Source organism: Falco punctatus (assembly GCF_963210335.1).
Source record: "Falco punctatus genome assembly, chromosome: 3".
Lineage (NCBI taxonomy): Eukaryota > Metazoa > Chordata > Aves > Falconiformes > Falconidae > Falco > Falco punctatus.
In genome coordinates this window covers 114940874-114960660 of record NC_137582.1, presented here as the reverse complement: position 1 = coordinate 114960660, position 19787 = coordinate 114940874, and the positions used below count along the sequence as shown (strand labels likewise).

The 19787-nt window shown below is 65.6% G+C and overlaps 1 protein-coding gene across 7 annotated transcripts in view; it reads right to left on the bottom strand.

The window, feature by feature from the left end:
* Window positions 1-621: 621 nt before the first annotated feature.
* AHDC1 (AT-hook DNA binding motif containing 1) overlaps window positions 622-19787 on the bottom strand; it is a 52731-nt gene continuing 33565 nt past the window's right edge. For 3 of the 7 annotated variants that reach the window (XM_080379167.1, XM_080379166.1, XM_080379169.1), the window contains exons 2-5: window positions 9466-9628; window positions 8450-8490; window positions 2988-8045; window positions 622-2868 (exon numbers count right to left, since the gene is read on the bottom strand). In XM_080379167.1, the coding sequence (XP_080235293.1) occupies window positions 3031-8045; window positions 8450-8490; window positions 9466-9628 (5219 nt within the window). In that variant the 3' untranslated portion in view covers window positions 622-2868; window positions 2988-3030. Of the gene's footprint in view, window positions 2869-2987; window positions 8046-8449; window positions 8491-8597; window positions 8715-9465; window positions 9629-19787 lie in introns of all 7 variants that reach the window. The other 4 variants (XR_013926720.1, XR_013926721.1, XR_013926722.1 and 1 more) reach the window with 4 other exon arrangements.

The window sequence follows — 19787 nt, the reverse complement described above, 5'->3', positions numbered from 1 at the left end:
CACCCACACCCTGAGCTCATCACCGCCGCCGCACCGGGGGCCACAGGAAAGCTGGTGGCCCCCCCTTTGCCCTGGCCCTCCCGGCTCCCCCTCCCCACCAAGAGGGTATGTGATTGATTTCTCCTTTTTTTTTTTTTCTTTTTTTTTTTTTAATTTTTTTTGTTTGTTTTTTTTTTAAACTCCTTTTTTTTTTTTTATACAAATTTGGATCTTTGGGTGTGTACTGCCAAAAAAAACCCGCCTCGTTCTTCTTAATAATAATAAAAATAAAACTCAAATCATCGTCATCGTCATTAAAAAAAGGCAACGGAAACCCAAGGAACCCATGCGGAAGTTGCACACCACAAAACCACAGCAGATGTACAGAATGCAATATACAAGACACGATTTATAATAAAACATTATATACAATAAATAGGTTATTGTTACTTTTTTTTTCTTTTCTTTTTTTTTTTTTTTTTTTTGTCGATCGATCTGTAAATAAATTTTTCTCAGTGCATACTGGTGGGTTTTTGCTCTTCTCTCCTGCATATTTGCCTCTCGGTTGCTTTAGGTCTGTTCTCGGTTGCTTTTTGATTCTCCCTCTGGTGCGTGGCTCTCCTTTTATTTTTTTTTTGTGAATTTTCAACTTTTTAAATTTTTTTTTTTTCCTTAAACCTTTTTTTTTTTTTTACTTCTTTTCTTCAAAAGTATTTACAATTGCTGGTTTTGTGCAGAAAATGAAAATTAATAAAATAAAAAATAAAAATTAAAGAGTCCCTCTGCTTCTGGCCGGGAGGAGAGAGAACGCGGCGCCGGCGCCACGGCCGAGGCGGGGGCCGGCGGGCGAAGCGGGGGGCGATGGGGCTGGGGTACCCCGCCGGCAGCGGCCCCCTCCTCTCCTCTCTGCTCCGGTGGCTGGGACGGGTGGGGGGCGTGGAGCCGGGGGTGCTGTGGCTGGCGGGCAGGCTGAGGGGTAGAGGTGAGAGAGGGGTGAGTGTCCCCCCGCCACAGCACCTCGTCCTGGCTGGGGGTGCCAGGTGTGAGGCGGGGGCTCAGCACTGCGCCAGGGCACCCACTCGGTGGGGCTGGTGGTAACTGGGTGGCAGGGAGCCCTCCCCACGCCGGCTCCCTGCGGTGGGGGGATGGAGCTGCACCCCGCTGTCTGGGGTCCTACTCACCCCCCATCTGGCACCCACGTACCCAGGGGTCTGGGGTCCTGGTCACCCCCCCCCCCCCCATCTGGCACCCACGTACCCAGGGGTCTGGGGTCCTGCCCACCCCAGATCTGGCACCCATCTATCCAGGGGTCTGGAACCCATGTACCCAGCGGTCTGGGGTCCTGTGCACCCCCAGGCTGTTACCCACATACCCAGGGGTCTGCAGCACCCCACCCCACTCAGCTCTGACACACTCGGGCTCCAGCACCCAGCACCCCACCACCCTGGGGCCCAGCACCCCACACCCCAGGATCCATCATGCAGCATACCCTGGGGCTCAGCACCCACCACCTTGGGCTCTGGCACCCCACCACCCTGGGGTCCAGCACCCACCACCCTGGGGCTCAGCACCCACCACCTTGGGCTCTGGCACCCCACCACCCTGGGGTTCAGCACCCACCACCCACCACCCTGGGTTCTGGCACCCCACCACCCTGGGGTCCAGCACCCACCACCCTGGGGTTGAGCACCCACCACCCACCACCCTGGGTTCTGGCACCCCACCACCCTGGGGTCCAGCACCCACCACCCTGGGGTTCAGCACCCACCACCCACCACCCTGGGGTCCAGCACCCACCACCCTGGGGTTCAGCACCCACCACCCACCACCCTGGGTTCTGGCACCCCACCACCCTGGGGTCCAGCACCCACCACCCTGGGCTCTGGCACCCCACCACCCTGGGGTCCACCACCCACCACCCTGGAGTCTGGCACCCCACCACCTTGGGGTCCAGCACCCACCACCCCAGGCTCCAGCCACCCACAGATGCTGGGGCAGACGGGGTCCCCAGTTTGACGCTTGCCAGTGGGGCAACACCTGGGGCAACTGCTTAGAGCCCAGAAGGGTCCATGGGCACCCAGTGGGTGAACCTCACTGGGTGCATTTGGGTTAGAAACCCCACGGGAAAGTGCGAAGCACCCACTGCACCCCACTGCCCACCAGCATCCCGGCCCCCAGCCCCACACCCACCCCCCCCGGGGAGCGAGCATCAGGTGGGGACGGGGCTCAGATGGCACTTACCGGGCGACAGTGGCATCTCCGAGCCCTGCTGGCGAAGCTGCCAGAGCCTGGTGGGGGTCAGCGCTCCTAAACACCCATCGGCATCCATCCGGCAAGAAAAGCACCCCCGGCAAGCGAGCGGACGGGGAGGGAAAAGAAAAAAAAAAAAAAACCAAAAAAAACCAACCCCCAACCAGACACCCCGCCCCGGGGCGGCCAAGGGGGCTGCCCTCACCCCCCGGCCAGGCTGCGGGCAGGGGGGACCCCGCCGCTGACCCCCAGGCCCCACGGCCGCCTGCTGCCCTCCCTGCCTGCGCCCCTGCCCTGGGCTCGGTGGGGGCCAGTGCCGTCCGTCCGTCCGTCCGTCCGATTGTCCTGCTGCGGGGCGGGAGGTGGGGGCACAGTCCGGGAAGCAGAGCCAGGTGGTTGGCAGGTGGAGCGGGTTTGAGTGCGGAGTGGGGAAAAAAACAGGGCTTTTCTTCGTCCATTATTATTTTTTTTCCTTTCGTTTCACTTATTTTTTAACTTTTTTTTTCCTTTTTCTCCTTTTTTTTTCTTTTTTTTTCCTTTTTTTTTTTTTTTTTTTTAGAAAACAAACAAACGATTCCAATCCCAGTTAAATACAGAACTTGAAAAGTGTTCCAGAAAAAAGTGCTGGCTAAATTACCTCTGAAAAAAAAAAAAACACAACACGGAGGGGGGGGGAACATGATGAGAAAGGGGCCCGGGGGTGCCCCGTCCCCCCCTGCCACCCCCTCCCCCTTGCCCCGAGGGGCTCCCCCACCTACCCTGTAACAAAACCTCGTTGTCCGGTTGGCACGTCAGCAGACACTACAATGAGGTGACCGTAAAAGTGTCCTCGGGATGTTGTTGCTCTACCATGGGTCCCAAAAACCCGCTCTTCTGGGTGGGGGCCATGACGGGGTGCCCTTGGGGTGCAAAACTGGGGTACCTGTAGTTGTCCTGCAGCTGCAGCATTGAGTCTCTCGGTACGGGGGAGATGTTCAAGTCATTGATCAAGGGACAAGCGTAGGGTCCTCGGTGGTGAGCCCGGGACATCTCCAAGGGCTCCTTCTCGCCCTTGGAGGGGTGGGTGCCGCTTGGGCTGCTCAAGTGGGGGTTGAGACACGAGGGGTCCGTCCTGCCCATGAAGTCTACCAGCATACTGGCCCCCGCTTTGCCGTCGTACGAGGGGCTACGGGTGCTGGCATTGGGGGAATACCAGTACGGGGGGTTTTTGCAGCTGGGGGAGTCGTAGTGCGGTTGAGGCATGGGGAGATCGCGGCAAGCCAGGTGGGGGGCGTGTGGCAGGGCCCCCCCCTGCATGCTGTGTTTGAGCGAGTCGCAGGCAGGCAGCTTACGGATATTGCCTGCCCGTAGGTCCTCCTTGAAGGCCAAGGTTGGGGAGCAGTTGGGCGAGAAGGCTTTCTGCAAGCTGGCCTCGAAGACAGTCTGCTGCCCGGGGGCTGCCAGCTGGTGCGGGAGGGCAGGGAAGTGCTTGCTCTCCAAATCCGGCTGCCCCAGGCCGGGGGAGTCGCTCTGAAAACCCTGGACGAAGGTCCCATCTGAGGGGGTAGAGGGGTTCATGGAGTAGGGGCCGGCGTAATCGCAGGGGTCCCGCTCGCCCACCCCGAAGCCCCGGGACTGGGAGGGCAGAGGGGACATGCTGCTGTCCCCGCTGTAGTAGTCCAAGCCCAGGTCCGTGCTCTCCTGGAAGAGGGGGTTGACCGCCTGCGACTTGGTGGGGAACTTGGTCTTGCCCGTCCCCCTCTCCTTCTTGGAGGCACAAGCCCCCCGGGAACCCCGGGGCTGGCGGGGTCCCGTGCTCCTCTTGGAGGGATACACGGAGGAAGAGGAAGAAGAGGAGGAGAAGTTCAGGTGAGAGGTGTCGAACATGTCCACCTTCTTCCGTCGGCCTCGACCGGGCTTGGAGTTGCTCTGGAAGAGGACGCTCTGGTTCCAGTTGTAGCCCGGGGCGGAAGACGCCTCATTCCAGTCCATCATCAGCTTCTCCAGGCTGGAGAGACTGGACTGGCCCTCGCTGGAGGAGGCCTCGCTGTTGGCGCGCCGGTAGCTGGCCGGCTGGTTGAACTGGGTGCTGTCAGAGGAGGATTCAGAGAAGGTCTCCGAGACCGTCTGCTGCTTGGCTTTCTGTGGGGTGTAGTTGGAGATGTCCAGGATGACGTTGGGCTCGTTGAGGTGGCACTCGAAGCCCGGGTTGTACAGCTGGCTGAAGGCCTCCGAGCTCCAGTCCAACCCACCATAGCCTTGCCGGAAAGCCCACGGCGCGGCGCTGGGGAACTGCCGGCAATTTTCGGGCGAGGGCTGGAAGGAGGCCGAACCCTTGGGCACCATGTAGCCGCCGGGCGAGACGGTGCTGGCGCGGCTATCGCAGCGCAAGGGGGTGTGTGCCGCGCTGGAGAACTGCCCGCCTTGCTCGGCGCTGTTGAAGAAGGCGGCTTTGCCCAGTGGCAGGCTGGGGCCGGCCGTCGGCGGCGCGTAGCCGGCGCTGTGGGCGCTGCTGGGGGAGGACGGGAGGCTGCTGCCGCTGCCATAGGCGAAGCTGCAGTCCTTGCTGTTGGGGCAGTCCTGGGCCGACGGGTACTGCTTCCCCGGTGGGAAGACGCTGGCGGGTGCCACGCTCTGCCCGGTGCCGTAGCTGCCGTACGGGGAGTAGCCGGGGGTGCCGCTGGCCGCCGGGTGAGTCGTGGGCGACCGGGAGACAGCCGAGGGCGGCGCCAGCTTGGGGAAAGCCTCAGCCCCCCGGCACTCCGAGGACCCTTGGGCCACCCCGTAGCCAGCAGCGGCGGCGGCACGGCCGGGTGGGAAGGCGGGCCGGCCCTGCATCGCCGCGTGGAAGGCGGCCTCGGTGCCGGGGGTTGCCGCCGCCACCTTGCCACCCCGGGCCGGGTAGGCGGCCAGGCCACGCTGGCCCGGCAGGGCGGCCGGAGGGGCCGTGTAGGCAGCCGCCGACTTGCGGGACTCGGAGCGGGAGGCTGAGAGGGCGAAGTCCAGCAGGTCGGAGGAGTCGTCCGAGTCCAGCAAGGAGCGAAAGTAGCCGGTGAAGAGGCTGTGCCTCTCCGGGCCAGCCTCCGTCTGCGAGGACGGCGCGCTCCCGGCGTAGAAGTTGGCCCGGCTGGAGGAGCCCGACTCCAGCCCTGCGGCGTGGAAAGGTCTCGCCTCGGCCCCTTGGTAGCCACCATTGCGGCCGGCCTGGCCACCAGGGTGGCCATGGTGGGGGGCCCAGGGGCTGCCCTTCTCCCCACCAGCCCACTCAGCAGCGCTGTCGCCGAAGCTCTGCCCAGGGTTGGGCTCGGGGAAGAGTGCCCCGTTCTTGCGGGCCCGTCGCTTTCGCTTGGGTTTGCCCACGGGGTCGGGCTCCGGCCGGCCCCGCTTGCGCGGGTGCACGGGGTCAGCGTGGAGGGCGGCGGGGGCTTTCTTCTTCTTCCCGATGCCCTCGAAGAAATCGCTGAAGGAGCAACGGGCGGCGCGGGCGGCATGCCCCCCCCCGCGCCCACCGAAGCCCCCTGCCTTGCCACCGCGCCGGCGGAAGCCCTGGACGCGGTGCAAGAAGTGGGAGATGCTCTGGGTGTCGGGGGCTTGGTGGATGGACTCGGGCTCACTGGGGGTCCAGCAGCGGGGCGGCGAGCAGCGCCCCGAGGACTGGCTCTGCCGGTTGAGGAAGGCCAGCTTGGCCAGCACGTCCGAGTAGTCGGCCTTGCTGTCGTTGGTGTCGGCGATGTAGGAGGGCTGGGGCGAGGCCAGCTTCTGCTTCCTCCTCCTCCTCTTCTTCACCTCCGGGGTGGGCTCCTTGGGCTTGGCTTGGCCCAGCAGCAGGTTCTTGGGAGGCCGGCCTCGCTTACGCTTCAGAATGATGGGCATCTCGCCGGGGGGAAAGACCACCACCACGTTGCGCCCGTTGTTCTTCATCTTGAGCAGCGGCGTGGGCTCCATGGAGCTGCTGGCCGCCAGCTCCTTGCCCTCCAGGTTCAGGTTGCTGCTGAGCGATGACACCTTGTAGGTGGTCTTGTTCCTCCTCCCCAGGGACACAGGGATCTTGGCCATCTTCACCACCATCTTCCTCACCCCCCGGCACTTGCTCTTCTTCCCCGTCACGGGGGGCTTGGGTACCTCGTCGGGGTCCAGGGTGCTGGGGGGCGGTGGTGGGGGGGCCAGCAGCGGTGTGCTGGGCTCCTCGGACCCAGGAGGCACCTCGGCGGGCAGGGCGAGGGGGGACAAGACGCGGCTCTCGGGGGTGACGTCCGCCCGGCGCCCTCGCCCTGCCCTCCTCCGGCGGCACAGCATCTTTGGCTTGTCTGTCCGGCGCAGGGCATACTTGCGGTGGTCCTCGCCACACCGCCCGGCCCCCCGGCCCCCGCAGGGGCCCCGCTTCACCACGCTGCCCAGGGGACACCCCCCTAGCCGGGGCTGCAGCCCGTGGGGCCGCAGCGGGTCCCCGGCACCCGGCTGCGCCTCCAGCAGCTCCGACACGGGCCCCAGCGGCTGCGGCTCCAGCAGCGAGGGCTCGGCGGGCAGCAGCGGGGGCTCCAGCGCCCCGGGCAGTGGCTCCAGCGTCTGCAGCCCCAGTGGCTCTGCCAACGGCTCCAGCGACTGCAGCTCCAGCGACTCGGACAGGGGCTCCAGCGACTGCAGCTCCAGTGACTCAGAGAGCGGCTCCAGCGACTGCAACCCCAATGGCTCCAGGTTTTGCAGCTCCAGCGACTCCGGCAGCGGCTCCAGGCTCTGCGAATCGAGCAGCTGAGGCTGCGACTCGAGGGACTGGGAATCCAGCAGCCGGGACTGGGAGTCCAGCTCTTGGGCTGGCAGCAACTGGGGCTGCGGCTCCATCGCCTGCGACTCCAGCAGCTGTGTCCCTGGGCACGCCAGGGAGGCCAGTTCGTTAAGGATGTCCGCCTCGGCCAGGTCCGAGTAATCACCGGCATCAGGCTGGGAGCAACCGGCTTCCTCTGCCGGCGCTTTGGAGCTCCCCCCCACACCCCCGCTGTGGCCGGGGGGCTGTGGGGCACTCCCCCCACCGCCATCAGCTTCTCCATCACGGGCCGGGGGCCGTGGGTGCCGCGAAGGCTCGGTTTTGCAGAGCACTCCCCGCTCCTCAGGGCTGCGGATGCTGTTGGCCAGGGAGGGCGAGGAGAAGAAGCTGTACTGGAGGTCACGGTCGGCGGGCAGGAGGCGGCTGTCCTCGTGGCCACCGCCGCCACCACCGCGGAGACTGCCGCAGTCCAAGTGCACCCCGCTGCTCTTGAGGTCCTCGGAGAGGCGGTTGAGGTCCTTCATGATGTCGATGAGCTGCACCACGGGGTGGAGGTTGATGTGCCCGTTGCCGCACTTGCTCCGGAGCAAGGCGAGGATGCTGTCGATGTTGCAGCGGCCCGAGGCCAGCGTCGCGTTGGGGAAGGTTTTAGGCGCCCGATCACAGGCGGCTGCCTCCTCCGCGCTCCCCCCCAGGATCCGGGGCTCGCCGGCACAGCCCAGCAAGTCCTCCGCTGCCTTGGTGCCCCCGTGCAAGCTCTGGCACCGGTCGGCCGGGTCGCCGTGCAGCAGCGAGCCTGCCTGGTGCTCCCGGCTGAGCGCAGGGCACGAGCCCTCAGGGAAGCTCAGCACGCTGCAGGATAAGGCCTTTTCCGCCGGGCAGGCCGGGGGCCGCTGCACCGGGTGTCCCGGTGGGTAGAACTTGGGCTCTCGGACGTAGTCGGGTGAGCCACGCACAACGCTGGTCGTTACCACTGGGCCCGGGGGCTTCACGCGCATCCTGACCTCCTCCTCCCCCGCGTGCCGCTTGGCCGAGCAGTTGCTGACATGGGGGTCAGGGAAGGTGAGACCGGGACCTGCGTGGGGCAGAGAGGGGCACAGTGAGGCTCCAAGGGCACCACCGGCCCGGAGCAGCCGGCAGTGCCTCGCTCCGTCCCCACCGGCCTCAGAGAGAGAGTGCCCACGCTCGTCCCCTGGCTGTCGCCCCTGCCCTGTCACCAGCCAGGACCTGGCTGGCACCACAGCAACCTGCCCTCTTGCCCGCCGCAGCGGTGGGGAAATGGGGTCTGGCCCCCTCCCCTACTCAGGGGGGGCTGGACACCCACCCCACAGCAGGACCAGCCCCCGCCTTGCCCCAGCGCGGAGCCACCTCCGGGGGAAGCGGGGTGGCTGGTGCCCGGGGGGTCCGGGCTGCCCCGTCCCCCCCGTGGCGCAGCGCTGGGGGGTCCAGGGGCATCCCGGGGCCGGGGCTGGGACTTACCCTCTGCTTTGCTGCTGCTCCTGCTATTGCACTTGAGCTCTCTGCAAAGGAAGGGGGGCGGAGGGTTAGCCCCGAGCCGGGGGGGGGGACCTGGGTGCCCACCGCGCCCACCGCTTCTCGGCAGCGCCGGTCCCTACACGGGCCATACCAGGGGCCGGTCCTCCCGAGCTCCCACAGCCGAGAGGGCAGCGCCCGCCCATCACCCTGGCGTCGGGGCTGCGAGCGGGGCGGGGACGGGGAAAGAGGGGGGGAGGCTGCCTCCGATCTGGGGGACAGAGGGGACAGGTTTACCTCCCCAGCCCCCCCCAGCCCGCCCCCCCCCCAGCCCCCTCCTTTCCTCCTCAACCCCTCCGGTGGGGCGGGGGGCCCGGGGGGGCGAGGCGGGGGCCCTGCGGCCGCGCTGCCGCTAGGTGTCCCCGGTGAGCCGCGCTCCCGCCGCCCTGGCCCGGCCCCAGCCGCCCCGGGCGGGGGGGGCTGCCCGCCGAGGGGGCTCAGCATATTCCGCCCCCCGCCCCACCTCCGGTCCCACCCCACGCACAGCTGCTGCCCCCACCCGATGTGACACTGCCCGGTTGCCAGCAGCCCCCCCCACCTCCTCCCGAAAACCTCCCTCCCTCCCCCCGCCCCCCCCCCCCGCCGCAACGCTCCTGCCTCAGTTTCCCCTGGCTGGCAATGGGGTGAGGTCTGTGGGGGGGCGTGTGGCACCCGTGGGTGGGTAAGGGGTGTCTGGCACTCAGCACGGGGCCCACGCACCCACTGCACAGCCCACCCCGCACGCCACGGCGGGGGGGCTGCAGGCACCCCTACGCAGCCCCCTCCCCGCCCCGCCAAGCCAAGAGCTTTGCAAAGCCACCAAGCCCCACCCCACCCCTCTCCAGGGATGCTGTGCAGCCCCCCCACCCCCGCCAAAGCAGGGACAGGCAGAGCAGAGCAGCAAGATTTGCTGCCAAGCCCCCCACGCAGTGCAGCCCCCGCTCCCCGCTCCCCATTCCCAGGGCGGGGGTCCCCCCGGGTACCTGGGCCGCGGGTGCTTGCAGTGCAGGTTCACTCTGAAGCTCCTGCCGTCGCCGTCGCTGCCGGGCTGGCGGGGGCCTGAGCCCTGGGCGCGCGGGAACCACTCGGCTGGCGGGCTGGCACCGTTCTCCAGTGCGACGGGCTGGCAGGCGACCGAGCTCCCATCTGCTCAAGCAAGCACAGAGACCCCCGCGTGTCAGCCCGGCAGCCCCCTCCCCAGGGAGCACCCCCTGTCCCCTGGGTGCCCGCAGGGCTGGGCATGCTGTGCGCCCCCTGTTCACGCCTCCCCCCTTGAAGCCACAGCCCACGCGGGGACCCATGCTGTCCCCTCTGCCCCACAGGATGGTGTCCGTCACAGGATGTATGGGGTGGCATTTTGGGGCAGGACACCTCTTTTCCTGCCACTGTGGCTATGCCTTGAGCTGGCAGCTGCCCACCCAAGGCAGGGCATCTCCCCACCAGGCTGCGGGCACGTGTGTGCGTGCCCACAGGGATGTGCGTGTTGCACACATGTGTGCGTGCACCTTTGCCTGCTCTGGCCCCCCGCTCCCCTGCATAATGCCAGCGTGCTGGGGGTCCAGGCACGTGCAGCAGCTCCCCACTCAGCACAGGGGTGCACGGTGGAGCCCCCCCAACGCATCGCAGTCCCCCAGTGCCAGCATGTCCGCCTGTTCCCCCCCCAGAGCCGCGTGTGATCCCTGCCTGTTGGCTCCCTCCCCCAGCACACACCCGCAGACACACACACGCAGCCGCTCGGCGTGATCCAGGCTCTTCCCGGCGTCTGGATTAGCGTGACAACTTATCAACAAGGCAGGGAAAGAGAATTCAAACCTGTCAGTCCATCCGCATCCCCCCCCCCCCCCGCCTCTCCCCATCTCCCCCCCCCCCAGCCTTTGGGCGCAGCGCTGGCATGGAGGCGATGCGGGCACCTCGCTGGCAAACGCCGTGTTGCCTGCGCGGTGTTGAGTTACACCAAGGGCAATGTGGAGCAGGAAAATATGTGCTAGAAAGACCGGTCTAGTCTCTGATGAAGCTGCTAATGTGCCCGGAGAGCTGTTGGAGGGGAGGCAGGCAGGAAGGAAGCAAACGGGAGGTTTTCCAGAACAGCCGCTGGGAACCGGTCCCCGCCGCACACGCTGCACATAGCTTGACGGGGAGGACCAGGGCGTCGCGAGGCACAGGCTCCCCCCCTGCTATATCTGTGCCGGTGTCCCCCCTGCGTGGCCAGGGCGCACGGAGCTGTGGATGCATTGGGAAAACCTGTGGGATGCCCGTGAGGTCCCCAACGGGGTGCATGGCACCCGCCGGAGTGCACCCATGGGTGCCAGAGGTGCTGGGCACGGCCCCCCTGCCCTGCCCTGCCCGTCCAGCCAGCTCTTACCCCACACTGGCCAGCGTCAGGCTCCTGCCCACGGACCCGCTCCCGGCCCCACCAGGGCCACGTGTCCGGTGACAAGGCGGGGGATGCTCCTCACGCTGTGCCAGCGCTCCTCCCTCACCCCAGCCGAGCCACCGCCAGCCAGCTGCCCCCCACGGTGGGGACCACCTGCGCCCCCCACCCGGCACCCACTGCAGCCCGCTACGGGGACAGGCGGCACCCACTGTCCCCACACCACCGCCCACCTGCGGCACGGGGCGCAGGATGGGTGCCCGGCTGCGGGCGCTGGGGAGGGGGCTGTGGGGGGGCAGCCGGGCGCGCTGGGATGCTCGCCGCGCCGCCGCGCTCACTTTCACCTCCCTGCTCAGCCCCAGGCAGCCGCCACATGTTTCGCATTAGGCTCTCCGGACTTCGCCATTCCTGGCTTGCTCGCCAGGGGTAGGGCCTTTTTCCTCCTTTTTTTTTCCCCCTTCTTTTTTTTTTATTTTTTTTTTTTAATTTTTTTTTTCTCCTCACTGGTTACAAAACACCAGCCGAGACCACACAAGCGAAGAGGGATGGAGGGAACAAAATGAGAAGGAGAGATAGATGGGCGCCGCGGGCGGGGGAGAGGCGGCGAGGCCGGGTGCTGCGGCGGGGCCGGGGGGTGTGCGGGGAAGGGGGGGGATGCGGGCGAGATTGCAGTCACCTCCGCTTCCCACCTCCTGACCCCACAGCCCTGCAAAGATAACAGCCCCCGAAGACTGCTGACTCGCCTCGCAGAAATCCAATATCCTCGCCTGGTGAACTAATCGACTACCTGGGCTCGCCACCTCCCCTGCCCGGGCTTAATCCTGCTGCTGCAAAGCTTTAATTAGTTTAACGGTTTCAGGCTTGACAGAGGTTGGCGGTGAGCAGCACGGCCCCCCCTTCCCTGCACCCAGCCAGGCTCCCAGGGGGCTCCCGCTTGGGTGGCAGGGGGGCCACAGGGAGGGAGAGGTGGCACCATGAAGATGTAGGGGGCTGCAGACCCCCCAGGTCCTCCTGAGGCTGGTGGCACCCGGCCCCAACCCCCAGCTCTGCCAGGGGCGGGGGGGGGGGGAGCACGGAAGGGCTCGCTTGGCACCGGCGTGGCGGCAGCTTGCAGCAGAGGGATGGCCCCGCAAGACACGGACGTGGTTTGGTGCCCAGCTCTGAGGCCACCCAGACGTCAGGGTGGGGCCGGAGATGCCACCGGGAGACAGGCAGGCGGCAGGGACCCAGCTGCCACACAGACGGGGACACGCCGGCCCGCTGCCTCCCACCCCGCTGGGCACTGTGCCGAGCTGCCTGTGGCGGCAGAACTGGGAATGGGGGGTCCTCCCCATCACCCCACCACCTCCTGGGACCCTGGGCACTGCAGGGTGCTGGGAAAGGTCAGGATGGCCCTAAATACCCCCTCGTGGGTGCACTGGGGTCTCTGGACACCCCCATCACGCGTGTCCCGCATACACAGCTGTCCCTTGCGTGTGCACAGACACACATGGGACACAGCAGAGGTGACCCCCCTTGCACACGCACACATGATGTGGCATCAGGGGGGTGTCCTGCTCCTGCATCCACCCTTGCACAAGCCTGGGGCCGCTGTGGCGGTGCCTCTCCCTTGCACACTTGCACACATACACGTGCACATGGTGGGGGCACGGCGGTGGTTTTCCTCCCTTGCATGCACACATCTGCGGGCGCCACGGAGGTGCAGCTCCCTTGCACGTGTACACACACCTGGGGCACCAGGGAGGTGCCTCCCTTGCATGTCCCCCTGCTGCTGCTGTCCCCGCTGTGCCCTGTCCCCTTGCACGCTCCCACACCCCCCTGGCTCACTCACACGCACCGGCCCCCCCCTGCCCCATGAGTCCCCCCTGAGCCTGTCCTGCGCCTGCTGACACCAATGGAAAATCCCCTCCAGTGACAGCTTCCTGGCAGGCGCTTTCCGAGGGTTTCCGTGTTCCCCAGCCAGGCCCCCCCCCCACCCCCGGCCACCTCCTCACTGAGCCACGTGGGGGGTCGGGCAGGCAGGAGGAACCCCCCGCCTTCGCCCTTGCCATCCCGACCTCTGCACCTCCTCTGTCCAGTTCAGCATCACAGCCCCCACCCCAAACACACAGGTCCTGCTCCCTCCTCTTCCTCCCTGCAACACGTCACCCTGCCTGCACCCCACGTACCGGGCATCCCCTGCCATGTCCTGCCCTCCTCCGACACGGGGGCACCCAGCAGCACCGGGGCTGGTTTGGGTTCCCAGCTAGAAACCCCCTGCCCTGGTACCACTGGCAGCTCCCAGGGCACCTACCCACCCCGGGGACCCACCGCCCTGCGATGCCACCAGCGCACGCGTTGGGAGCAGGGCAAGTGCTGGGGGTCTGGAGAGGTGGGTGCAGATGGGTGCTGGGGCACAGGAAGCTCACAGGCAGCCTTGACCCCTCCTTCCGCTGTCACCCCGCTCCCACCATGGTGTGAACCGGGCTGTCACCATGTCCCCCCACCGCCCTGCCTTCTCTGCCGTGCTTGTAATTAGGAGACAGAGCAGATGGCGCCTGGGTTTCATCTTAGGTAACGGGTCCAGCCAAGCTGCTTGGCCGCCGACTCCCTTCGTGGGGCCGTTGGTCGTCAGAGCAGAGGTTTTTTGGGATCCCCCCCCCGCCAGGCTGGGATCTGGTGGGGGAACACCCCCCGCAACACAGTGCCGGGATGTGGTGCCACTGCGGGAGGAGACGGAGGTGCCGGAAAAGGCTTGGCTGGCGCATGGGGAAAACACACCTGGGACATGTGGCTGCAAGGGAGTGCTGGGGCTGGGAGCCACCCTTCCATGGCACCCTGGGGTGCCACAGCCCCCGAGCAGGCTCAAGCACCCACCCTGGCACCAGGGAGGGGGGACAGGGACCACTAGGCTATAAGCAGGGGGTGCTTGCAGGTCTTGGCATCCCCCTAACCACCCAGCGCTGCAGCAAAGCAGGGTGGGAAACTCACTGCCAAAGCAGCTCCAAAATCCCGGCTGGCCCTGGCAGCAGGGACCCTGGGGACACTCCTGGGGACGATGCTGAGTCAGGGACACAGCCCTTCTCTTGGGCCTGGCCTCAGGTGTGCTGCTGCCACTGGGCTCTCCTGCAGCACAGCCCCCAGCCTGGCTGGTGGCATCCTCCAGGCCTGGTGGTCCAGGAGCTGGTGGGACCCTTGATGGGTTCAGCCCTCAGCCCTGTAATGTGTCACAGTGCTCTCAAGGTGGGCAGTGGGGGAGATGTCTGGTCAGGCCCCTATTCCTGCCGTTACAAGAAACCATCTCCCCTGCAATGACCATCTCCCATGCAACAACCATCTCCCCTACAACAACCGCTGCCTCCACAACGACCATCGCCCCTGCACCAACCATCTCCCTGGCACCAACCATCTCCCCTGAACCAACCATCTCCCGTACAACAACCGCTGCCTCTTCAACAACCATCTCCCCTGCAAAAAACATCTCCCTTGCAACAACTATCTCCCCCACAAGAAACCATCTCCCCTGCAACAACCATCTCCCCTGCAAGAGCCATCCCCCCCGCAACCACCACCTCCCCTGCAATGGCCATCTCCCCTGCAAGAGCCGTTTCCCCTGCAACCACCATCTCCCCTGCAACGACCATTTTCCCCTGCAACCTCCCCTTGCAAGAAACCATTTCCCAGTGCAAGGACCCTCCCCTCCTACACCACAGACTTGGGTGGCCACGGCCTCCGCGCAGGGCGCATGCTGCCCTCCATGCCCAGGTGCCCCCAGCCCCAGCGGCATCACCCAGCGCAGATGCAGCCCCCTCTCCCACCCCAACCCCCTTGGCCCCAGAGGGGTCTGACCCCCCTCCCTGGCTGGGGGGGGGGGGGGCAGGAGGCAGCGGTGGGGTCGGTGGGGGGGCGGGGGAGGTTGGGCCGTGAAACCGCTCGACAGATGGACTGCAGAGACTGTGGCACCTCGGCCGGCTGGAGCCCAGAGCCGCAGTTCAGAGCTAGCAGGGAAACGGGCTAAATTTAGCTGCTTTCCTCGGTGCCAGCTTTGCTCCCCCGCCCCGTCGAGCCGGCGCAGGAGGCGAGCAGCCAGCCTGGCCCCCTCCTCTGCCCCCTCTCTGCTGGGGGGACACACAACATACCAGCACCCACCCCTCGGGGTGCCAGCTCGGGGTGCCAGGGGCTCCCGGGGGTGCCAGGGTATTTTGGCACGCACACCTCCGTGCGATGGCTGTTCCCGGTGCTGCCGGGGGGTGCTTCGCCCAGCGTGGTGAGTGCGCTGCCGAGGCCCCCCCATGAGCCAGCAGGCCTGAGGCTGCGCAGACGGCCGCGGCCCCCCTCTCCGGGCTCCCTGTTATAGCCACAGCATGAGTCACAGCCCCGGTGTGTCCCTGCCCAGTGCCGGCCATGCCGGGTCATGTAACACCCGCAGCCGCGCCGGCGCGCAGGGGAACTCCATCCCCTGCCCACGCCACCCCCTGCCCGCAGCCCACGGCACCCAGGGCAGCTCTTCAGCCCCCCCAGACCCTGCTGGGGGACTCCTGGGGACACACACGGAGGTGATGCGCTGCTCCCCGGGTCCCCAGCCGGCTGCGAGGCCGCGGTGCTCTGCGGGTTAACGCCAAGCGGGGCCGGGATCCTGCGAGGCCAGTAACATTTGGAAGGCGCCAGATGGACGCGTGCCAGTGCCGAAGGCTCGCTTGGCACAGCCATGCTCCCCCGGCGCTGGGGCTGTGGGGCTGCCCAGAGCAGCAAAGGGGCGCCCGCTGGGATGCAGGGATGCTGACCGTGTGCCCACCAGGGTCCTGGACCACCCAGCACCCACCCACATCAGGCACTACCATGGCCCCACTCGCTTGCAGTTCCACCGAGGGGGACGGTGGCAGCGGGGATCCGAGCAACACCACTGCACCCCTTCGGTGTGGACACCACGCTGGGGTGGCCAGGTGGGGACCGGGGGTCTGAGCAGGGGGAGAGCAGCCAGTTGCCTCCCTTGGCCAATTTTAGAAACTGGCTAGACAAGAAAAGCAGAATGGGCCGGGCAGGATTAAGGGCCGGGCTGGTGTCAGGGTGGTTTTTTTTTTTCTTTCCTTTTTTTTTTTTTTTTTTTTTTTTTATTGTGGGAGGCACACATGAGTTGAGCGGAAACTCCTGGCTGCGGATCCTGTTTCCTGGGAGATGCGGTGCAGTGCAGGGCCGGCTGGGGCCGAGCTGGGGTGTGGGAGCCACTGGGGACGATTCCAGCACTGGCATGCCAGGGCATGGGTGCAGGGAGGGGGGCAGCCCCACGGAGTGGGGCACACCAGCAGCCTGGCACCCCACACACAGGTGGGCACGGAGGGGATGCACCCACCAACTCATATGGGTACAGGGGTGCATGGGCATGGGGCTGCACGTGTACAAGACGGCTGCGCACACGTCGGTGTGTGTGCACAGGTACATGCATGGCAGGAGGATCATGCACCCGCAGGTGCACCCATGAGGAAGACTGTGCACACATGGGTGCACCCCTGCAGACAAGCACAGGTACAGGTGCATGTGTACCCCTACATGGGTGCTGATGCACACACGGGTACAGGAACAGGCACAGGCACTGGTGTGCACGCAGATGGGTGCACATGTGGGTGCACACACGTGTGTACACATGCAGATGTGCCAGCATATGGATGTGTAGCACCCGCCTCCCATGCACACACAGGATCACATCCGGTGTGCAACGCGCCGACAAGCACCACCGTGGTCCTGCACCCTCCCACCCACACAGCACTGGCAGCACCCATGGGCTCCCACAGTGCGGGGACCACTCAGGCCCCTGAGATGGCCAGGCCAGCACCACGGACCCCCGTTCCACACGCTGGCAGTGGCAGAAGCAGGAGCCCATTGACAGCTCCTGCCAGGGGCCACGCTGGGTTTTGCCTCCATCAGACTGGGTGACCCCAAAACGCAATTCACCCTTCGCCCTTTGCGAGGCTGTGGTGGCCCCCAAAAAGCTGGAGGTGTGGGGAATGTGCAAGCCCAGGGAAAGCAGCCGGGGTCCGGCCGCGATATGCAGCGGGGGCATAGGTATGTGGGGGGAAACTGAGGCAGGGAGCAGGGCGGGCAGTGCCCGGGGTGCGGATGGAAACAGGGAGCTGCAGCCAACTCTCCCAGAGGACCCAGACATCCTGCGCCACCCCAGCCCCCCGCTCCGCTCCCACCCAGCTGCCCTCCCAGCTCCAGTTACAGCGGCTGGGCCAGGCTGTGGCATGGCGCGTCCCGGGGACGGGGGATCAAGGCACCCAGCTCCCCCTGCACCCAACCACGACCCACCGGCATCACTGACCCAGCCACGGGGGAGCCTCAGAGCACGCACACCTATAGATACACACCTATCCCCCCCCCCCCCCCCCCCCTCGCCGGGGAGCTTTCCATTAAAATTGCAAGAACACAACTTGCCGGCAGAGCCCCGGCACGGATCGTACACAGCCTGTCACTCACACATCACTTTGTAGATGCCCATAAATTGCTTCATTACCTCTTCTAATTGAGGAGAACGCAGCTGCTGTGGGGCGGTGACAGAGCGCCTTCCCTTTGAAGGATGCCTCGCTCTCCAAAGACGGGTCCGGCAGAGCCGCAGAGCCCCACCAACATCCCAATAATAATAATAATAATAGTAATAATAACGATAATAACAGTATCCAAGCAAAATCCCTTGGCAAAGGGCAGCAAGAATCATGCGTGCTAGAGCCCACTTGCAGGAGGGGGATGAGGTGCTTGGCAGGCCCTGCACCGGTGGGGAAACTGAGGCACAAGGGACGTTGCATCACGTATGGGGAGAGGGCAGGGATGCAAAGCCCTGTGTTGCACTGGGACCCTGTGGGGGACCATGGTGGTGACAGCGTTTAGGGTCAACCCCACATTCAGGGGGCAGAGGATGGAGCATCTCCCTGGCCCACAGTGAGGATCTGGGGGGTGAGGGGGTCCACAGGGCATAGCGCTGCCAAAACTCCCTGGGGAACTTCCCACCCTGGTCAGGGGCTACATCCTCCCAGCTTCGCCGGCACGAAGCCAGGGGTGCCTGCCACCCTCCCACGTCCCTGTCCCTTGCGCCCCGTCCCCACACGGGCCCCCCGGCTTTGTCTGGCAGGCGGCGAGCGGCTGCGGCTGGGCTCGGTCCCCTTGCAGGATACTGCAGAAGGATTTACTGTATTGCAGCTTGTGCTGGCTGCAGCCCAGCGCACAATAGATTAGCTGTAGCCCAGGGCAGCACGTTGCAGGGGGAAGGAAGGTGGGATTCATTCGGATGCAGATTGCAGGGCATTTGCTGCAGTATACTGCAGGATCCGGCCACTCACTCGGGACCCCCCATCATCCCACTCCAGCCCTGGCAGAGGGGCTTCGAGGGGCTCATGCATCCCCTCCTTGTCCCCACGCCGTCATCCCTGCCAAATTTTATGGTCTGGATGTTTGCTATGGCCATGGGTGCCCATGCAGGCTGGGGGACACCCCACTTGTCCCCCATCCCTGTTCCAGGGGTCCGGAGGGGCTGCAGTCCCCAACAGCACCCGTGTGCTGCTGGGGATGCCGGGGCCCCCTTCACCGGGTGCGACGGCACAAAGCTGGTGCAGGGAGGAAGCCGGGGACTGCAAGCAGCACTAATTGATCGCAATTAATTCAGCTCCTACCTCCCCGGGTGGCAGGGAGAGATGCTGAGACACAAACCCAGCCCACAGAGCTCCCCAAACAGGCTCCACTCTCCCCCGTGCCCACTCCTTCCCCCAGCATGGGCACACAGGCTTAGGGGAGCCACACCGCGTGTCCCGGGGGATGCGGGGGGGCTCTGGTGGGTGCCCAGCTCCTGCTGCTGCCCCAGAGGTGTGGGGTGCCCATGCATGTGGTTTTGGGATGGGTCCCTGTGGCGGACCCACCTCCCCAGGGTGCCTTTGACTGCTGGTTGGGTGTGTGTGTGTGTGTGTCCTGCTGGCACCCCACATCTCTCCCCACCCCGCTGGGATGCAGGGATGGAGGCACACCGGGAGATGATGCGCAGGCGATGGCACGGGGGAGCAGATGTGATAGAGGTCACCAACAGCCTCATGGTCACACCGTGGCACCTTTGGCAGTGTCACCAGCTGGTGGGTGCAAATCAGGGGACCTAGCAATGCTGCTGCCACCTCCTCTGGCACCCAGTCTCCTCCCCAGCAAGGACCGCAGCATAGGCAGGCACCCCGTGGGCAGCTCCGCTGTGGGCGCCATGGGCAGGGGGGCTGGCATGACAGACGGGGGGGGGTGGGGTGGAGAACGGGACACCCCAGTGGCCGTCTGGATTTCGAGGGGACTTTGGAGCCTGCGGATTCAGGCTCCATAATCCTACGTGGGATGCAGTTTCCACAGCAACAGCGGGTCAGAGGGCAGCGAGGGGAGCTGGCTGCTCCGCTCGGGATTGCAATTGTGCCGCCGCTGCCGAAAAGCCGCCAGGGCGAGGTGCTGGGGCGAGGTGCCGGGGTGGGGTGCTGGGCTGCATGGCAGGGCTGCATGGCAGGGCTGCGTGGCGGGGCTGCAGTGGCGAAGGCAGGCGGCGATGCGGGGGCCGCACGGGGCGCGGGGGCGGCCAGGCTGGTGCTGCCGGGGAGGCAGCAAGCGGCTCAGTGTGGCGTTGTCAGCAAAGATGTCACTAATTGTCTGCAGGAGCAGCAAACTCTCATTAACCCTTGGGCAGCCAGCGGCGGGTGTGCTGCTGAGGCTGGGGGCACCCAGGGACCCACTGCTGAGCACCCCGGGTCTGTCCCACCTCTGCCACCGCCCCGCTTGCATGGCCCTGGCAAGTCATCGTGCTGCTCCCGCACCCACCTTCCCCCAGTGCAGCTACTGGGACTCCAGTGCGTCCCAGCTGGTGACCACAGGCAGCAGGGTGACCCCAAGCACCCCCTTTCCTTGCCCCACAGGTTCTGGTTTTGTCCCCGCTGCCTGCGGTTGCAA